General features: G+C 38.1%; 1 protein-coding gene across 1 annotated transcript in view; it reads left to right on the forward strand.

Moving 5' to 3' along the window:
• The first annotated feature begins 384 nt into the window (after positions 1-384).
• DCN (decorin) overlaps positions 385-19,902 on the forward strand; it is a 40,566-nt gene continuing 21,048 nt past the window's right edge. Inside the window, exons 1-2 of the mRNA XM_051627020.1 lie at positions 385-577; positions 4,744-4,976. Coding sequence (XP_051482980.1) covers positions 4,772-4,976 — 205 coding nt within the window. The 5' untranslated portion in view covers positions 385-577; positions 4,744-4,771. The remainder of the gene's footprint in view (positions 578-4,743; positions 4,977-19,902) is intronic.

A 19,902-nucleotide genomic window follows, 5' to 3' on the forward strand; every position in this document is an offset into this window, starting at 1 on the left:
TCCACTTTGAGTAACTCCAAGATTAATTTTATATCATTTCCTTGAATTACAAATGCTAGAAACCAGAGGAACAGCCAAACATTTTTCTCAGTAATGACTCAGAAAAAAAAAAAAAAAAGAAAAAAAAAAAGGCACAGTTAAAACCAAGAAAACTTTTCTAAATATAAGTTGTAGGGACATAAACAAAATAAGATGAATTACAGCTAAGCATCTGTCTTATACTGTACAAATAGTTTGGAATTCTAGACAGATGAAAAAGAAATAAAGCAAATGAAAAGAAAAAGGAGGAAAAGAAAGCAAAAGAGTTGATAAAGTTTCTGGCTACAATACAGGAGACATATCATTACCATATGATCTAATGTGGGTGTCAGCCTGGATTGTGTTCATTGAGAGAAACCTTATTTTTTAACTGTGCTATGGAATAGAAGCAGGAGGGTTTTCAACCAAGTGACAGTCACTGAGCTGAACTTACCCCCTCCTCCTTTCCACACCTGCAGAGCCTTTTGCCTGGGTTGAATATTTAGTTTAATTACATCTCAGCTTTGAGAGCTCCTGTTGCAAATCCCTGGATTAAAAGGTACGGTTTTCAGTAATTCTCCTGAACTATGCTGCACTAATAAAACTTCAGGCAAGTCTACAGCAAGAACTAGCTGAATTTTAAGAGAAGCAAGGAAAAAATCCTACTAAATGTTTAGCAACGTTAAGTTTTGTATTCAGCACTTTTGTTCCTTGGGAACATGAGAATGCATTCTGAAGGACTGTGTGGATTTCCTACTGTTTATTTGACTGTTCTGTCTCTTGTTTTGATTTGTATAAGCACGGCTATGCTCCTTTCTTTTTCTTTACTGTAAACTTTTGCAGCAGTATATTCTCTGTTTGCAAGCCAGTGTTTAGAATCACGGATATAGTGAGTGTAAAAAGTATGTGAGTTCTTCCATTTCTGTTTTAAACTGCACTCTGTGTTTTTTTTTTTTTTTGCTTTCGGATTTCTTCATATATATTCCAAACATTAATGAATATAATTTACATTTTAGAGAAAAAAATACATAGTTGATATGTTCGTTGAAGGGCTCAGTATATGCCTTTGTAACGTTAGAAAGTGCTGAGTTACAGTGTGCAAACAAGGGACTCACATTTAAAGTAGGTTCTTATGAATGAAATAGTAGAAAAGAAAATTCCTTGAGCTGAAACTCCCGTTAACAAAGTTTTAATCTCTTTAAAACTTTCAGCTCCTATGTTTGCACATCTAGACTTTATTACAGAAAATGTATAAAACTTTTGGAGGGGATTTTCTTTTGAAACAGCGTTGTTGTTTTTTTTTAAACTGCACATATTGTTTAACTTACCTTCTGTGGCATTTTGAGAGATTTCTGACAGTAAGTGAACTAATATTTAAAACTTAATACAGAGGTAAACTGACAAGAAGACCACCAATACAGTGGTGACGTGAACTGATGAAGCATATTTCCAGTGGTATTTTAAACTGAATTGTGGCCAAGTGTATGGTATAGTTTCCTCTGTTTGTGGAAAAGTCTTCCTCATTGTAAACACATAATTAAAGCAAATTTAAACAGTTATATCCTGCAGACATAAATACTGTGTCACAGACCTTTAAGAATTCAGATCCCCCCCCTTCTTTTTGTAAGTGAAATATAAACATTTCTTACAAGTACAGTTTTGTATATATTTTTTCTCTGTTTATGTTCATTTACACATGCAAACAATAGGAACAGATACTTGCGCCTGCAGTACAAATAACTATATGAATAAATATAACAGACATTCCTATTCCCTGATTTATATGTAGCCTGTGTCTGCTGTTTTCTTTGCTGTATCCTCAGATTAGATCCATTATATCCTTTCTTGTTGTACAGTTTTCTTTCATACATATCTCTCACTGATTTTATTATAGTTTTGACAAAACAAGGATCAATGGAAAAGGCCTACTGCTGGGTTTAACGGAGATAACTGCAGCCATCAATATTAATGTGAACAAGAAATAAAGTGTGAAGACACTTCCAAAGTGCCTTTGCATTGTTTTGGGTTGGTTTTAGTGGGGTTTTTTTGTTTGTTTGGTTTGGGTTGGGTTTTTTTAGGGGTAGTAATTTAACTCCAGGATAAGATCATGATTGTGCATTCTTGGGGTCAATGGTGCTTCAGCAGTGACCCTGGGTGGGGGTGGGAGTATGAGATGTTTTAAAGATATAAAAATATTTTTTTAAACATATAAATACTTAAAAAAGGGCTGGGAAAGCTTTTTAAAAAGTACTGACTGCCAGTGCCATGTCAGGGTTGATGTGCAGTATTCCCAGTGTTTATTGAAGTTAATGTACATTCTGAAAAAAAATTTTTTGGGGTAATGCTTTATTGATCTTTTTCACAAGGATGCTTATTACGATGAATAGTGATGATTTAGCAAATTTGTCTTCCCATTTCAGACTATTAATAAGTTGCATTGTTATTTACAGTAATTCATATATATTAATGATTATTTTAAATATCTTGTTTTACATTAAACCATGTTAAGAGCTCACCAGTATGTATTAACACCACTTTGCTTTGACATCCTTACTTGTCCATGTGTACTCTGCATGCATCATAGGGGTGTTGCTGGGGAAGGGACACAACCTCCATGTAGGTGGGGGGCTGGGGCAGGAGGGAGCACAGGAAGATGGCCCACATGGGGACACAGCTTGCCGCTGCTACACTGCACAAGTTTGCCCAGAACTGAGTTGGGCTTACAGGATACTCTCTGACCTTCTAGTTGACATTGGTGACTGCAAAACCCCCGAGTGCATGCAGTAGGCAATATGTCTGCTCCAGGAGTAGAAAATATTTCTCAGGTCCAACTAAGAAACCAACTAAGTCTCTTAAAGAGGCAATAGAAGTAGTGTTTCACTCCATGTGAAGTCACTTTGAAGTCTTTGGAATACCTGAAGATGTTCAATACCTGTCTTCCTCTTAGGTAGATAACAGAAATATGAACTATGATTTTAAACCATGAGCATATTTTATAAGGTAACCTTACCATCATCTTAAGACTGAACCTTAAAGGTTTCTGTGGGATTGCATTATTGGCATCTGTAGGTAAATATTCATAAAGGAAATTGAACCCAGGCACAATATGATTGCATCTAATTCCAGGCCTGTGTTTTTAATTTATTTAGCTTTTTTTTATGTTAATCATTCCTGTTAAAGTACCTGGAAGTGGTATACTAGAAAAAGAGTTCTCAGTATACTAGTATTACCTAACAGCAGTTGCCCATGTTAGTCACCTACCTGGTAGGTTCCATATGCCAATATAGAGAGGGAGACAGTCCTCTTCCTCTGCCCCTCCTCCAGCTTCTTAATCTTTCCATTAGTCAATATGGAGCTGAGAAATACTATACCACTCCCCTAACTGTTAGGTAACTTCTGCTAGAAAAAAATTAATGCCAGCTAGTGCCCAGACAAGAAATTTTGGAAGTTACTGATCTGAAGAAACAAGCAGACATTTTTGCTTTCATTAAAAAGAGCAACATCTCTCTATTCTGAACTATGGCAACAGTTTTTAAGAAAAGGCTCCTAAACAATTGACAAATTTGACTTTCTGGCATTTGACAATTTCCAGCCAGTATTGTTTTTTTGTTGTTGGGGTTTTTTTTGAGGGTGAGGGGGGTGTCCTAAAAGCAACCAATAAAGGTTTATAAAAAATAAGTTTCTAACTTTCCTTATATTAAATAAATAGCAAAAGAAAATAATTTTCAGAAAATTAGCTGATCTACACAGCCTTGGTGCCAAGCTTGCTAACAGCTGTTTTGTAATTTCTCCTTCAACACAAAACAACAAAGGTAGCACAATCTACAGTATGTTGAAATTCATTCAGGCCTAGGTCCTAAGAACATATATTCAAGAAGTTTTCCTTGTTAATACCACAGAATCACATCTAAGGCAATACATACTTGCATAAAATTGCTCCTGAGAATGAATGTCTGCAGAACAAGGACCTGAAGTCCCATTAGAAAGTGTGCTGACAGCATGACAAGCATCAATTCAGATGCTTATGCAGTGCAAAGCAGAGGATTTTCAGGGTGCATTACTTATATCATAAAATCCCCTAGCCAAAAATTTGGAAAGAAAGCCAAGAGTACCCAATATAACACAACGTTGTATTCCATTTTATTGTGCAGTTTAAACTGAGAAAGAAGTATAGCTCATAACTAGATCCTACTCTTTCTCAGTCAGTTTTACTAGGCTATAATTTAAAACACACAGCAAGCTGGAACTTTGAAACAATATTTCTTGAGACATGAAATACTGCATTACAGTGAGTTTGGGAACCTCAGGTTCATCCCCAGGGAACAAAATCATTGCTATGAAACAAATGCTAATGAAATCAAATAGACTGTTACGTTGGCAGAAAACAGACTCATGGAAAATGTAGCTTATTGTTTTGACTCGTTTGCATAACAAAATTGACAGTGCTGCCTGTTCTTAATAAATATTACTCTAAATACGCAAACAGATGTGTTTACAGTTGCCTTTAAATGTGTCTGTTAAAAAAAAAAATAAAATAACAAAACCCCCCCTATTGACAAGCAGTTACCAGACTCCTATCACATAACTGTCCTATTTTCACAATTCAGTTTTCACTTATTGAATGGAACAGTTATGCAACTGGTGAATCTGCTAGACCTCTTTCAGCAGGAACTATGCTGCTTTGGGAAACTCCTGCTTTTGTAAATCTCCTGCTTTGATCCCTAGGCTCTGCCTGGAGTCGATGAACTAAACCATGAGGCTGGCTCTTCTCTTCGTCCTACTGCTGCCAGCATGCTTGGCCAAGCCATTCCACCAGCAGGGCCTCTTTGACTTTATGCTGGAGGATGAAGGATCAGCTGACATGCCTCCAACAGATGATACCCTCACATCTGGATTTGGACCAGTGTGCCCCTTCCGCTGCCAGTGCCATCTTCGTGTGGTACAGTGCTCTGACCTAGGTAAGCCCAAGAGTATTTTCATAGGGTATATATTTATATTTTAGCCATGGGTTTGCAGCAGAGATGGTGAGGCTGCTATGCACTGCCACTCTCTCACTGGGTTGTTGTCAAAGAAATACGCCACAGCTACTGTTAACTAGAATGTGGTACATGAAGTAGGCCATCAGCCCTGACAGGATGGACATTTGTTGTCACCATGAACATTATTTGATTTTTTTCATGTACATTTTGTATATGTACATTTCATTTGTTCTTTGAAAGACCACAGTTTTATGATGCAGAATAAATAACTTTTCAAGGCTATTCCTTCAAATGCATATTAAATAAATTCAGTGAGGTCAGATGTGGGGAGGGAAAGGTTTTAAAAGGTTCTAAATTGAACAGTCCAAGCTCTCAAACCCTTAATCATACTGTCTAGTACCTCGACATAGAAATAATCCCATTTCCATTGGAATACATGAGCATAGAATAACCAACCCTGAATCATATATGCTGGAACCAGCTCTTTGGAGAAAAGAGCTTGGAAACACTCCAAAATAATGAACACTCCAAAATAATGAACACTTTTTGGAACTCCTTATTAAATATCTTCCTTAGACACTGTTCAAAATGAAGCCAGAAGAACCTTTCTCACAAACTCCCCTTACTCCCTCATGTACAAGGGCTTGTCTGCACAGCAGACCTGCAGGATGTGAAGCCATGCCTGTTGTCATAGTATTTGACTTGCCCATGCAGAAATCTCAAGTAATGAAGTTGACTTCAGTAAGACTGCTCTTGGTTTAAACCAGTATTAGTCTAAGTCAGTGGGCAGTGCATAAAACGTATTAAAGTTGGTTTTGCTTACAAGGAAATTAGGCAGTTTATTCAGTGGACAGAAAAATAGCTTTTCTTATTATTTTATAGATTTAAAAAAAAAAAAAAAAGGTTTATTTCAGCTGTGTAAATGTATAACTGGGTGTTTCTATTTTCCCATGTTATAGCATTGGCTTTGATAATTACTATTAATCATGGCACAAAGCCACCAATTAGGACCCAGATTTCATTGTGGTGGGTGTTGCATAATTACAGAAAGGAGGGGGAAACATTAGTTACGTCCCTAGAAACTTCTGTGATTTTATTAAAGCAAGCCACATAATTACGCAACAGATATGTTTGGCAAAGGCCCAATGAACAATGCGAGCCAAGTTGCACAAATGAGCACAGACCAACCTAGCCATGCATTCATAAAGCTTTCACAGTACCATCCCTGTTGAAAGATAACTTCTTTTTTTACCATTTAGGTGCCAGATAGTAGCAAACATGGGGTTAGGAGTGGGGAGGAGGTTGCCACATGTGCTGTGAAGGTCTTAGGTTTTCTTGTTCCACTGGCTAATGATGATGGCATTTAAGTTCTTTTGGGACCTTGTCCCCAGCCTGCTTCAATTCTGCAGAATGTAAGGAGCTTTTGCTTGGTAAAAAAGTAGAGATATCCACACAGGAACCCTTTGTTGCTGTACTTGCTTCCATGATTGTTCAGTTCTCCTTCCCACACATATGGTCTCCAAAGGGTTGCATTACAGTCTAATGCCTACAGATGCTTCTGGGTTAAGAGAGTCTTATACAGACAAGGAGACCCAGAAATACTTCAATTAAGGCCCCAGGTCTGTGTTTCCTAGATTTAAAGAGGGGTGATAAGAGACAGATACATTTTGAGCTGTGTTTAAACCCAGGCTGTAGATACTGCAAAAAAAAGATTGTGAAGTAGCTGGGCTGATAACATCCAGCCTCTGAGCATGAAGCAAGAAAGATCTCCCTGGGCTTAATATATGCAGTCCTGAACAATAAATAATATTTCACTGGCAGAGCTCAAGGAAGTAATAATCACCCAGGATCCCCCAGCATTGGTGTTAAGTTTCATCCACTCTGGTCACACGTGGCTATGTCAGCCCCAGCGGGTGGTGTTCTAAGGGTTTGGCTCACCAGGACCCAGACCTGACGGCCACCCCTGCAAGCAGTGACAGAGCAGTTGTGTGTACTGCCTGCTCACAGGAAAACCTGCCCTCTGCCCTCCTCTGTTCCCTTGTTGAACCAGTTTCTGTGTGACCGGGACTCAGACGCAGTCAAATTTATCTACTGACTTAAGGAAAGCTGGTAGCTGGCCCCCAAGAGCTCAAAACTTCATTGCAAACTGTGGATGTGCTGCCAGGATGACCCAGTGTGCTCCTGGATGATGGGATGAAGGGTGCTTGGGGCGTAACCATCAGGAAAGCAATGTCCTGATTCACACAGAAACTGTGAAACCAGCAGTTACAATTCCACTTCCCTGCTAACCACAGCTCCTGGCCCGCCTCTCCCTTCAGATCCAGGAGTTTCTGGCCCAACCAAATTAGCTACCTCCCTCCCCCAAAATTATCAAATTTAGTAATCTAGTCCCATGGGTACTAACTGAAGAAAAAATGCAGGCAACAGCAAGACTCCTCCCAGGGATATATTAAGAGCGTACTAAATTACGTTCTGCAAAGGCAAGAAGAACTCTGGATCAGGATCTTTTTTTCCACTCACCCTCTGGTGTGGAAGGAGGGCTCTTTGCAGCCACCAGCCTCTGAGTCCAGAGGGCATGTCAGAGCAAGACAGCTGGAGGACCCAAACATAGGCTACTTATAGAGGTCTTTTCCTCCGCAGTGTGCTTCTTGTGCCCAAAGGGGCATTTGCAATTTGTAAACTCTTGCTTCATAAGGAAAAAGCCAACTATCTGACACAGAGTTATGTGAATAAACCACAGAATTATCTCATCCAAGGTCCAGAGATCAGGTTTTCCCCTTGTCTCATGAGCACTGGATGGGAATAATAATAAAAATATCCAAATTCAATAAAAACAGTGAAAAAAATACTCAACGGTCCAATTACACTCTTGTCAGCTGAATTTTTGCATTCTTGAACTTTTCAGCTTCAGTTACATCTTCCTAAGCACATACCTCCAAATTAATTTATTTTGCCTCCAAGCCAGGAGCTGAGTTAGCAGGAAGGAGAATGCTGTCTTCTCACACCCTGAGGAATAATTCTCTCTGAGCTATGGCTACTGACAGATCACGAATAGAGACCCATGTGCCTACCTTTTATGAAATGTATTACATTTTTAAAACAGGCTCAAGGATTTCATCAAGGAAGGCCACCACAGTATCTTTATAAAAGTGCGGCCTTTTCTAAGAAAACTGCCTCTGTTGCTGAAAAGGGTTCACTTTTATTCATGTGTCAGTATAAAGCATTACTATGCTATAGCCAAGCTTTCCATAGAAATCACAAACATCTTCCTTATTAGCACACATTACAGGTGGGGAGTAGCTGATACAGCTGGTCAGAAGCAAATCTTCATGTTTAAAAATAATACACAAAGGGAAGGTGTGCAGTCATTTGGCCAGGCAAACATGCCTTATAAAAGCCCTAGCACAGATTAACCATCCATTTAAAGTCTCATCCTCCCAAAAGGAGTCTCAAGCAAAGTATCCTCCCAGAGCATCTTGGTAGGCATGAGGATGCACATGTGATTACTCAGTCCTGCATTGGAGGGAGAATGCTCCAGAAGCACGTTCAGAGTTGTTGGTGACAGCTTTATTTCACCTTCAAATAAGTCTGGCAACTTCTTATGAAGTGAGCAGCATCTGTGTTCTGCAGGATGCAATGAAATTGCCTTCCTTAGAGACTTCACAGGATGTAAGGGGGTCCCTCCGGCCCTCCTGCTGTGAGCATCCATGGAGGTTTTGTGGTCTCCAAAAGGTGTGCAAGAGATGGATATCAGTAATGAGAGTTAAAGCAGTATGACAGTTTACACTGGAATTTTTCTCACAGCTCAGAAACTCAGGGTTTCTTCAGCTGTGAAGTAAAGAAGGGTGTATTTAAGCTCAGCATGTTTGTTGGAGTGAAGCTTTGAAAAGCGCTTTGAGATCAGTGGGTGAAAAACTGAGATATGTAAAGCATCCTGTAACATGAGGCAACTTATCTGAACACATATACTGTTTAAACTGTATTAACTGATGGCTCTTCAACAGTTGAACTATGGTTATGTGACAACAGCTAATTTATTTGCTGACAAAAAGTGGTTTATCTCACTGTAAAAAATCTTCCAGAAACATCTGAACACCCATTTTCTGATCATTATTTCATTTGGGGACCTCATTTCTCATTATATACGAAATGAGCTCCTTTGGGATATACCTTGATTCGGAGTTCTGTTGTCAATGTGTTTTTTTTTTAAAGAAAAATAATACATACCTCTTTGGTGATCAGTCTCAGGCATCTTATGAGTTCAAGGAAACAGACAGGATTCCTTACTGTTGTGTACTTAGCTTTAGAATTCCTGCTATTATTTTAATATTTACAAAACTTTCAAAAGCTTAATATTTAAAGTCAGATGTTTAGCTCAAAATCTTAGAGGTTTCTAAAGGTGTAATCAGAGAAAGCATGGATTCTTAAATGGCCAGACATCAACAAATATAATTTTAAAATAAAAAGTTCTTGTTAATTTACACTTAACTTGTTGAGCCTTTAGGTCAAGTTATTCTATTTATTATGCTTTTTTTTTCCTTCTAAAAACAAGGACTTACTCCTCTTATGTTTAGTAGAAACTGAGACTCACTAAATCCTCTGACTTCATGGAACAAGATTATTTAACAAAAATATTATTTAAAAAACTGGAATAAAGAAATCTTGGTAAGTATATTGTCACTTAGACCAAGAATAGCCTCTGCATCAATCACAATACCATGGCCTTAAAACTGAAGACTAAACGCCTTTTTGGACAATATTCTTTAGCCAAGCACATACTGTCATCAAGCACAAGTAATCCAGCTTTCCACGTGGAAACTGGGTGAATTGCAGTACTCTAACATGTTGGAGGGGAGACTGAGAGACCTATATAATGTAGTACATGTAGATATAGGAGTGATCTCAATGTGTCTAAGAGTCATCTGGGGTCCTTTCACGGCCATAGGGAGAGTAATGTAGTCACCCTATGGGGAAGTTCATCCTATCTAAGGTGGATGTCAGAGAGAAAGGAAACATCACTACTGGAAAATTAAAATGCCAACACAGGGCTTCAATGACCATTCAGTGCTATGCAAATACTTAAAAAGTTGTGTGTGATAAAATTACAGCATAGAAAAAATAAACTCAGATTGCCAGTATTATTTTGTGATAAATTTGCTATGGATTATTAAAATTTTTATATATATTCTGCTTAGATACAATTTTTAGGATCCCTTGGAAGTTAAAGAAAGCATGAATTAAAGCCCTGTATTCATCACATCCTGAAAAATTATTTAGTCAAAAACTCAATAACTAGAAAACATACTTGAAAAGTTGTCAAGGAAAAGAATATGTTGGCCTGGATGTAGGCTGCTTTATATTAACAAAAAATAATTCGATTTTTGCTAGGATAACACCTACAGATAGTTTTGTTGCATCGCAACCTGAATTGCTGATGTTCCAGTTCCAGTTGATAAACATGATTCTAGGTGAAAATAATCCAGGCTAAATACATTCTTTATTAGCTGCTGAATCCGAGGTAACAGTTACCAACTCTTTTTTAGATTTGTTTGCTTGCTTAAGACTAGGACATGCCATTTAAGAAAGCCTAGTGGCAGGCATGGAAATCCAAGCGACATATGAAGTGACTGTTTTCTGGTTTGCACTGTGACAAAGGGTCATTCCTATAATTTTCCGGTGCATAAATAAATAGTTAATAGATAACTAGTAAAATGTGAGTCAGTTGTTAGAAGTCATAGCAGGTGATTACAGTGCTTAAAACATAATAAATAATCACTGTTGGTGCCTCTTAGTCTTATGTATGTCTATAGTATGTGCATTATGTTCTTAACACCTTTATAGGGTGTACTACTTGTTAAGACATATAAGTAGCTAAAACCTACCCATGTTTTCACAACATAAAACCTGTGCTATTCAATTGTGAGAGGTTCCCAGCCAAGTCTTTGGAAGAGTGAAAGAGTCCAAAGGGTTCTTCCCAATGTTCACTGAAAACCCACTGGCAACAGGGAAGAGAACTGGGAATTTGGGTCCTACGTGAAGCCACCAATAGTATCATCCAGCTACTCAGGAAAACTCTGCTCACAGAGTCCAGTTACCATGGCATTTAGAAAATATTACATTTTAAAGCAGATTTTCAAAACCCATCTCTCTAACCCAGGTTTGAGAATGTACCCTCCTTATCAACATCAGACTCACTGGTCTATTTTGCTTTACCCTGATCCTGGATCTGTCGTGATTAACAGGAAGAGGGCTAAAAGATTATAATCAGGTTACAGAAAATACAGCATTTTTCTGAATATACTTTTATCTGTTCCTGCAGAACATATCCTTCAAAATACATTGCCATTATTTAAAAAAAAAATAAAAAAAATTCTCCTGCTTTACATGCCTGTCCTGACAAACGATATTGACAAACACTGGAATGGTAGGTTTCTTCTGTCGTATTATATTTAAGGGCACATTCATGCAGAACATGATTATCTTACTACATCCACTATGAAAGCAAAGTAGATCGATGGAATGGAACTTGCTCACTGGTTTATTTGCAAGCAAAGAGATGGAAACAATGAACACAGGCACAAAGGGACCTTAGGACCAAGGCCCATGCCTGCATGGGGTTTATATGGGGGGTGGGCAGACTGAGTTGTTGTAGTTTTCAACTACTGGGACTTGACCAGCTCTGTACAAATTACCCTGTGGTTAGCAGGGTTGTATTTTCTATAAAGGAAACTCTACTGCAGACTTGATAGGCAGTCAACAGGGAATTAAAAAGGTGAAAAGCAGTTCTTAAAGAATTTATGTGCTCTCTGCATGCATGCTCTTAAGTGAGAGGGCAGCCAGGAGAACATCCCATATCATCTTTGTCTCCTGCAATCTATCTGGAGTTCTTTGAATTGCTATGAAGATCTGTGAAGGAAAGGATGCTTGCAGTTTTAATTTCAGTAAGAAAAGGAATGCAATAAATACTCATCTTTTAAAAAGTAGTGGAAACAAGAAACCTTTTCTGCCCACCTAATTTCATGGTAACTTTAGGGATTTAATGGCAAAACAGCAAATGGATAGATTATTTATAACAATGCTAAAGTATTAAAAACATATGCAAGTGTAAATGGGGCTACAGTCTGGCCCTGTAATGCATCCAAGCAGAGTAGAAATGTGCAACAGGTCATTCTAGAATGCATTTCTTTTTGCTTCTCCTGTCACATCTAAAGTATGAAAGCTTAGGTCAACAGCAGTTTCTGTGCTGGAGTGCAAATTTTCCCTTCTACTGCTTCAATGTGGGTCTCAGGAACTAAACAGACTTTCAATAAATTAGTATTTTAGGGTGGCATGTACCAGGAGAGTTGTAGTGGTACAATAAAAAAAAAAACTTTGCTGAATATCTCTACCTAAGAGGTGCAGGAGCAAAGATGGGAGCCAAATAAGACTATAAAGCTATGATATTGTTCAGCTTCGATGCCATTTCTTTCCATAAGTTTAATTAAGTCCTTCAGCTTTGATTTTCACACCTTCAAATTGGGAATATGATGCTAATTCTTTACCAGTGTGAAGTAAGAATAGGAAAAAAAAGTTTAATGGTGCTAATGAAGTTTGTATCATAGCAGCATCCCAGAAAACAAAGACAGATACTAGATACTGAGCAGATACTAGAATAAAAGTGAAAGAGGAAAGAGGATAAAGCCAATGAAAGGAGACTAGAAAGATTACACGATATGAACAGTTTTGAGAAAAGAAGGCATAGTATGAACATGGAAAGGAAAATACTGCTTTTTCAAGGAAAGCTATAAGAGAAATGAGCGTAAAGTTTCAGATAAAAGAGGAATTGGGATAATAATTTAATGGAAATCTTACTATTTTCAGGGTGAAGGGGGAAAATTTATTTTCTGTTCTTTATTCCCTCACTCTATGGCTGGGAGTTTATATCCTCTGGAGGGAAGGCAATGGCTGTTGCAGTGACAGCTGACCTGGGAAGGTCTATCACTAAATGACTAACAAAATAAACAAGTAACAAGGCCAAAATATCCAAGAGTTACAGGGATATATACAACATCATCTAGTAAAAAGCAGGAATTAGCAAGTCTGCAGGCTCCCAGATTCAGTCAGAAAATTATCTCTCAACACTTATTTAAATGTTATTCAGTATGTCCAGACCGAGTCACAGTGGCTCCTTCCATTGCTTGCTTGCATGAAAGTAAGCTGAAAACAATCCCACAACATTTATGAAAAATGGCCAGGTTATGTTTAGAAGTACCTGATATAACCAGGAACATATCGCTGCCCTCAGGTCATAATAAAACTGGGGCTGTGAAATCACCATGTGGTCAGAACAGGAAGGGACAAATTTACTTGAAACCAGAGAAGTTCCCCACACCCTTCCATTGCCCCCAGTGACTCTTTATGTCTATTCCATTATGTTAGGCCTAATTCTGGTAAATCCCAAAGTAAAGACTGAGAGCTACCCTTAAACTTGTGTTGTGTGCTGCTTAACCTGTGAACGAGGCAAACACCAAATTATATTACTCCAAAGGATGATTCAAAATGTATTTTGTTAGATAATACTCACTTTTCTGAGTCATTACAAGGCACTATTTTGACTGTTGTAAATAGTTGTAAGAAATAATGTCTCACCTTACTGCGTAAGTTCTCATAGATGGTACATCTGCATTGCATCCACGGACTAAAGCTGTTATGCACATGGTGCTGGCAGATTGCATGAATCACACAAGACAGTTTCTGTTCTTTGATGGGATGGTTTATGTCTGTAACCATGACAGTGGGAAATGTAAAGCTGACAAATCTAGGAGTTCAGAAAACTCTTTTTTTTTTTTTTTTTTTTAACCTAATGTCTTAATCCCTGAAGTCTCATGATTATTTGAGAATATTTCTCTGCCTTTCTAAAATACTTTTGTACTTCTTAAGAAGACATACACTGTCAAGACTTTTGAAATTAGAATTCAGTTAGAAATAACACAGAAGTGGTAGTTGCTTGATTTTTAGTTTCAATAATATAGCTTTACTCTTAAGTATTAGCTTTTGGAGCCAGGAGACTGAACCTATCTGTACCAAAAATGTGACTAGCATAGAAAAATAATTAATAACATCTGTAGCTTACAATAGCTGTTATACTTGGAAATAGTGTTCCCTACACAGAGTGGGTGGAAATGGAAAAGAGCAGTTTTAGCAATGCACTAATTTTTAAACCTTTGTTAGGACCTTTATAATTCTTCATACTATTGCAATGGAGAATTATGCATTTGACCATAACGTGAATTTGTTTCTATTTTTCTGTGGTACTCACTCTGTTCTGGGAAGTATTGTTTTAAATGTTTGGAGAAAGAATAGTGTAGTAACATGTCAGTAGGTCTACCTTCGTGAGAGGCCACCTCAGCAGGGGGCTGAGTTAAGTTTCTTCTTTTTTTTTTTTTTCTTCCCCCCCCCCCCCCCCCCCCCCCCCCATGGGAAGGGTCAAAAGTATACAAAAATACTAATCTGTGATAAAAATAAGTCCAAAATTGATCTTATTGGAGCATGACTCTTATAGACTATAGAGCAGAAAACAACCTTTAAAAAATGTTGTGGATAACCTTTAAAAAGGATATTTAAGATTATTGAAAAAGTAATTTAAGAGTTTTATGCATTCTAATGGACACTACCTTTTTATCTCTTTGAAGAATCATTTCAGATAAAGAACTCTCTATTTTAAAAAAAATTGTTACTGCAGATTTCATAGTAAGTAAAAGGAAGGTGGAGAAGAAACTTTTACTCTGAAAGTGGGAGAGACAAGGAGGCTGTGGATACTTTGCTGTAAAGACAATTGTTTCTTATTTTATGGGTGGTAGAACTCAAATAATGAAATTACTCCTATTTGCAAATCCTGCATAATAGAAAACAAATTTCCAGTAAATACTGAAGTACATATCCTGGGAAAGAGTCAGTGAACTTTTTAAAGTCAAAGCATCCAAAGCTGTGTTAAGCAACTTGCCATCCTTCCAGAAAGAAGTCACTGAGTCCTGTTATTTTCCATTACTAAGTATCCTAAACCTGTAAGCTCATTCACCCCATTCACTCCAGAGTCCACACAGGACATTACTAAGGGCATTCACCCCCAAGAGGTTTTCTGCTCATCAGTGGGAGATGTGGGAGAGCTGAACTTGGAGTAGGGGAGAGCACACAGCAGTGCACACAGGCAGCTGCTGGAGAGGCTGCCTCCGCTGGGAGAGCAATCACTGACGATCACGGTTGGGACTTACATGTAGCTCAGCCCAGATTCCTCAGCTGGCAGCAGCTGTTTTTGGAAACTGAAGGAGTCTTGAAAAGAGCCCCATTTTATGGCCCCTGTGATAATAATCATGAGTGTTGCAATGTAATAACACATGTAGCTGAGCTACAGCATTCAGATGTCTCTCTGCCTTTTGGCTCCTTCTCTCCCGCTGGCAAAGGGAAGGTTTATTCAGAGGAATAAGCCCAATCCCTGCTTGTTGTAAAATGGATAGGTGAAGGAAAACAAAATACCCCAAAGTACCCCAAACAAACAAACAAACAAAAAATCAAACCACAAGCTCTGCTGTGTTGTTAAAGTTGTTTATAATTGGCACTGCTCACATATTTGTTCTTTTGACTATGTGGTCTTAGTGTTGCAAGGATGCAATTCTCAGGGAAGTGTCCTCATCTCTGGGCTACAGACTCAGATTCCCATTTGCTTAGTCTCCCTCACTGGCCCCATAAATCTTGCATTCCTTTTCTGCATAGTCTTATGGCTTCAGCAGAAACGTGGCTCGGTGCCAAGTTGCAGACTAACTTGTGGCTCTCACTTCTGAGAAACTGGGGCAGTGGACTGAAACCCCTTCACAGAGAGAAAGGTTCAAAAGCCACCCTTCTTTTGTGGGATAAACAATTCCATGGCTGCTTGATCACAGCTCCTGTAGCTGTGCAGACTATTCCCTCAGTACACCAAAAACTTTAGCCTCCCTTAGTCCTCACACTATTCCCAAAGCCTTGCAACATCTCCTACACCTGTTTGGCTGGCTAAATGGCAGCACATACTAGCTGGGCTGGTGCAGCGCTATGCAGGAGGTGGCTTGCCACTGATTGCTCCTCTCTCAGGGACTGGGTAAGGGCTGAATTATACCAACCTTGGCTCTTCTCTGCCTAATATCTTGTCTCATAAAATCTCCAGAGCTGTCAGCCTTCTGTCCTCTCCAGGAGGTGAGGCAATCACTGCTGAAGAGCCAGACACTGTAATTTGCTTAAGAAGTTATGGGAAAAAAATACTCCCCATATAAAGAGGATCCCACAGAGACAAGCCTGATTTCTGCAGTTGTCTTCTCCTTCATCCTCCCCCTAAGGAGGGATTCCTGGTCCCAGTAAGTTCTCCCCACTGAACATTTTTTAAGTGACTGTAGATGCGCCTTTCAGTGCTTCCAAAAGTGAGTGTGGACCCTTGTCTACAACAAAGAAATCTGTTAATGATCCAGCTCTGCTGGATTTTGATGAATACATTTTACATAGAATCATAGAATGCCAGGTTGGAAGGAACCTCAAGGATCATTTTGTCCAAACTTTCTAAGTAGGAACACAGTACAGATGAGACAGCCCAGCACCTTGTCAAGCTGAGTCTTAAAAGTGTACAGCGTTGGGGAATCCACCCCTTCTCTGGGGAGATTATTCCGATGTCTGACTGTTCTCATAATGAAAAATTTTCTTCTGATTTCCAATTTTGATTATATTTGTTATTTCAAAAATCTATGGTGTAGCAACTAGAGTAAGTAAATTTGGAAAACTTCTTCCAGGGATAATAAGAATTCAGCTGGTCCAGACTAACAACAGGAAATATTCCAAGGTTATTTACACTTTTTTCCCCCCATTCTGTAGTTCTGTGGCATATTCTGTTCTTTATGTGTTTTCATATGCATGTATTTTTATACACATACATGTACACCTGCAGGAATAATTGAATGTTACAGATTAATAATGTAGTAAAGAATAAAATTTCTACTTATAGAAATTTGCTGAAAATAATATAGATCTTATGTGTACTGTAGGAACTGATGACTGTTCAGCTTTTATGAGGAACCTGTGATTTGTCACAAAGAAATATTTTAGTGCAAATCGAAATGGTCTTTATGACTAAGGATACATGAACTGATTTAATAAATACTTCATATCTCCAGAATCCCTAGACTCTTAGTTTTGCTGTAAATAAAGATTTTGAAAAAGTGAAGCTGTAGCATTTCTTCTTTCTTCTGAATAAGTAGAGCTTTTAAAAGTGTCTTTACCAACTTAAAAAATAACTTTGTTTTATTCAACCAAACTAAATAAAGACATATGTATTTTCAATTTAACATAAAGTGGGAAATACAGAAAAATCTAATTCTATAATCAGTTATAACTCAATCTTAGTAATCAGAGGCCTAAAATATTTTCAGTGAATTGAATAACAAACTGTGTAGCACTGATAATCCACATAAAAAGATCAAACTGCTATGAGAGATTTTTATATGGCTTTCTGAGAAACAAGCTTTAATGTATAAAAAAATCATAGCCAAGAGCTGGAATACTCGTTTAAACTGTTCTTAAAACAATTGAGAGGTGACTCAATTGACATTTTCCAACACTAGTTCTCCTTTCAGTTGGTATCACGTAAATTTCACTGGAAGGCATTTTTAAGTGAACATTCATATTGCACAATATGACTTCAAAAGTATCTCCCAGCAGAGACGACCTTATAGTGGCCTTCCAGTACTTGAAGGGAGTCTAACAGGAGAGCTGAGGAGGGACTTTCTGCAAGGGCTTGTAGTGATAGGACGAGAGGTAACGGTTTTAAGCTGGAAGAGGGTAGATTTAGGTTAGACACTAGGAAGAAGTTCTTTACTGTTAGGGTGGTGAGGCACTGGCACAGGGAGGCTGTGGATGCCCCCTCCTTGCAGGTGTTTAAGGCCAGGTTGGATGGGGCTTGGAGCAATGTGGTCTAGTGGGAGGTGTCCCTGCCCATGCAAGGGGGTTGGAACTAGATGATCTTTAAGGTCCCTTCCAACTCAAGCCTTTCTGTGATTCTGTGATTCTGTGATAAGAACATCACTGGAGTTTCTCAGAAATGAGTAGTAAGGACCGCCTACAGATCCCCTCTGAACTTCTTGGTCTCCCAGACAGAGGAATCAAAAACTCCTCCTGTGAAACAGTAATTCTGTGTGAGGAGCCAAGAGCCATTTCAGCTTCTTGTGGGATTACAATTTTCTAGATTCAGTTCAATTTCTGTGATGTTGTCATTTGTGCTCAGGCTCCCCCATTGGTCTGAACTGGCTGTCTATTGACCTGTGCTGACAAAAAAGATTTCACTCTCCAGACAGGGAATCTCCAGCATAAGAACTAATTTGCACTAGAGCAATATTCCTCTTCTGTGTATCTCTCTAGACATACATCTGCGTGTATAGGCCTGGACCTGCAAGATGAAGCAGAACTCTTGGAGCCAATGTAGATGTGACAAATGGTGAAACACTTAGATCCATTTCACAGCTCAAACACAGTTTAGTCATGAGTTGTTTCACTGTTGATCTTACAAGGTGGTGTCCAGATCCACCCATTTATAAACTCTTCCTCCACTGGAGACCTCCAGTTGATGCAGCATTTAGCTGGAGGAGGTACTAAACTGCTTAATATTTAAAGCAATGTTTAATGCAATGTCTCTCCAGCATCCAAGGGCACATCCTGGAATGCTCTATGCTTTGCTCTTCAGAAGTCAGACAAGTCAAGAAAAAAAAAAAGAAAAAAATTCTATAGCTGTTTTCTGAGAAATTTTTAAAAACATCTTCAGGAAATGCAGAATAGAATAGACATGAGATAAGTAATATAGCAAGCTTAGCTCTTTTTAGGGGGTGGCAATTATATTCCTTACAACCAAAGATAAGTATTTTATTATAAATCCTTCTAGTTTCTAGTACAAGATAGGAAACATTTACAAATAACTTCTTAGAAATGGGTATCTGATTATTAAATTTGTCTTATCACTATAGTATCAAGTTTAACTTCACTGCTCTGAGAAATCATCAGTTCTACCTTATTCAGAGATAACAGGATCTTTTAAAAGGTGACATGTGAAGCTTAAAATGTACAGTTTGAAATTTAGTCTTTGGCAAATTACCCCTTCCGTGGCAATCCAAACTTCTTATAAAGTATGTTCTAAGGACATCATATAAAGGACAGATGCATAGGTCTCATTTGCCCTGGTTTCTGCTGTATTCACTTTTTCACAGACACCAGTCTATTAATATAAATGTACTGATGACCAGAACATGGTAATACTACTTTGAATACAAATTAAACCTTTTAATTATTATTTATATTGGAAAAATGTCATAAAAGTTACTAGACTGTAAAAACTTCTTATAAAAAATTACAATGTTGAAAAAGAAGTGTGTTTTGGGAAATAATTTTTAGTTGCTGACATCATTCCTGTCTGCTAAGGACAGAAACTGTCCAAAGCCAACCAACATACAAATTATACGGTATCACATTTTTATATATTTGGAACTCTAGTCCTACACTTCTGAAAGTAATGAGGGTTTTGCAGCTGCCTTCAGAAAAAGTGAAGTCCACGCCACAATGAGGAAAGGTTATTTTAGTAATATGAATAATCTTAATCTGTGTTGTGTATTTATGCCCTGAATATCAGTAAGGTAAACAAAATGAGATGTCAGCTTTGGATCTTGAAATTTTAGGCATGGTAGAAGCTCTTACTAATTCATCCCAGGCTAGATAATTGTGCTTTTAAAATTTTGTGGATGCTGATGTGATTAAAACTCAGCTGATCTGTATTATACTCAGTTTTAATAAGTGTCAAATCCAAATATTTTAATATATTTTTAGCTAAGGTTAGAGAAGTTACAGGTGGGAAGATAAATTTGAAAGA

The sequence above is a fragment of the Apus apus genome, chromosome 1 (genome assembly GCF_020740795.1).
Source record: "Apus apus isolate bApuApu2 chromosome 1, bApuApu2.pri.cur, whole genome shotgun sequence".
In the NCBI taxonomy this organism is placed as follows: Eukaryota; Metazoa; Chordata; class Aves; order Apodiformes; family Apodidae; genus Apus; species Apus apus.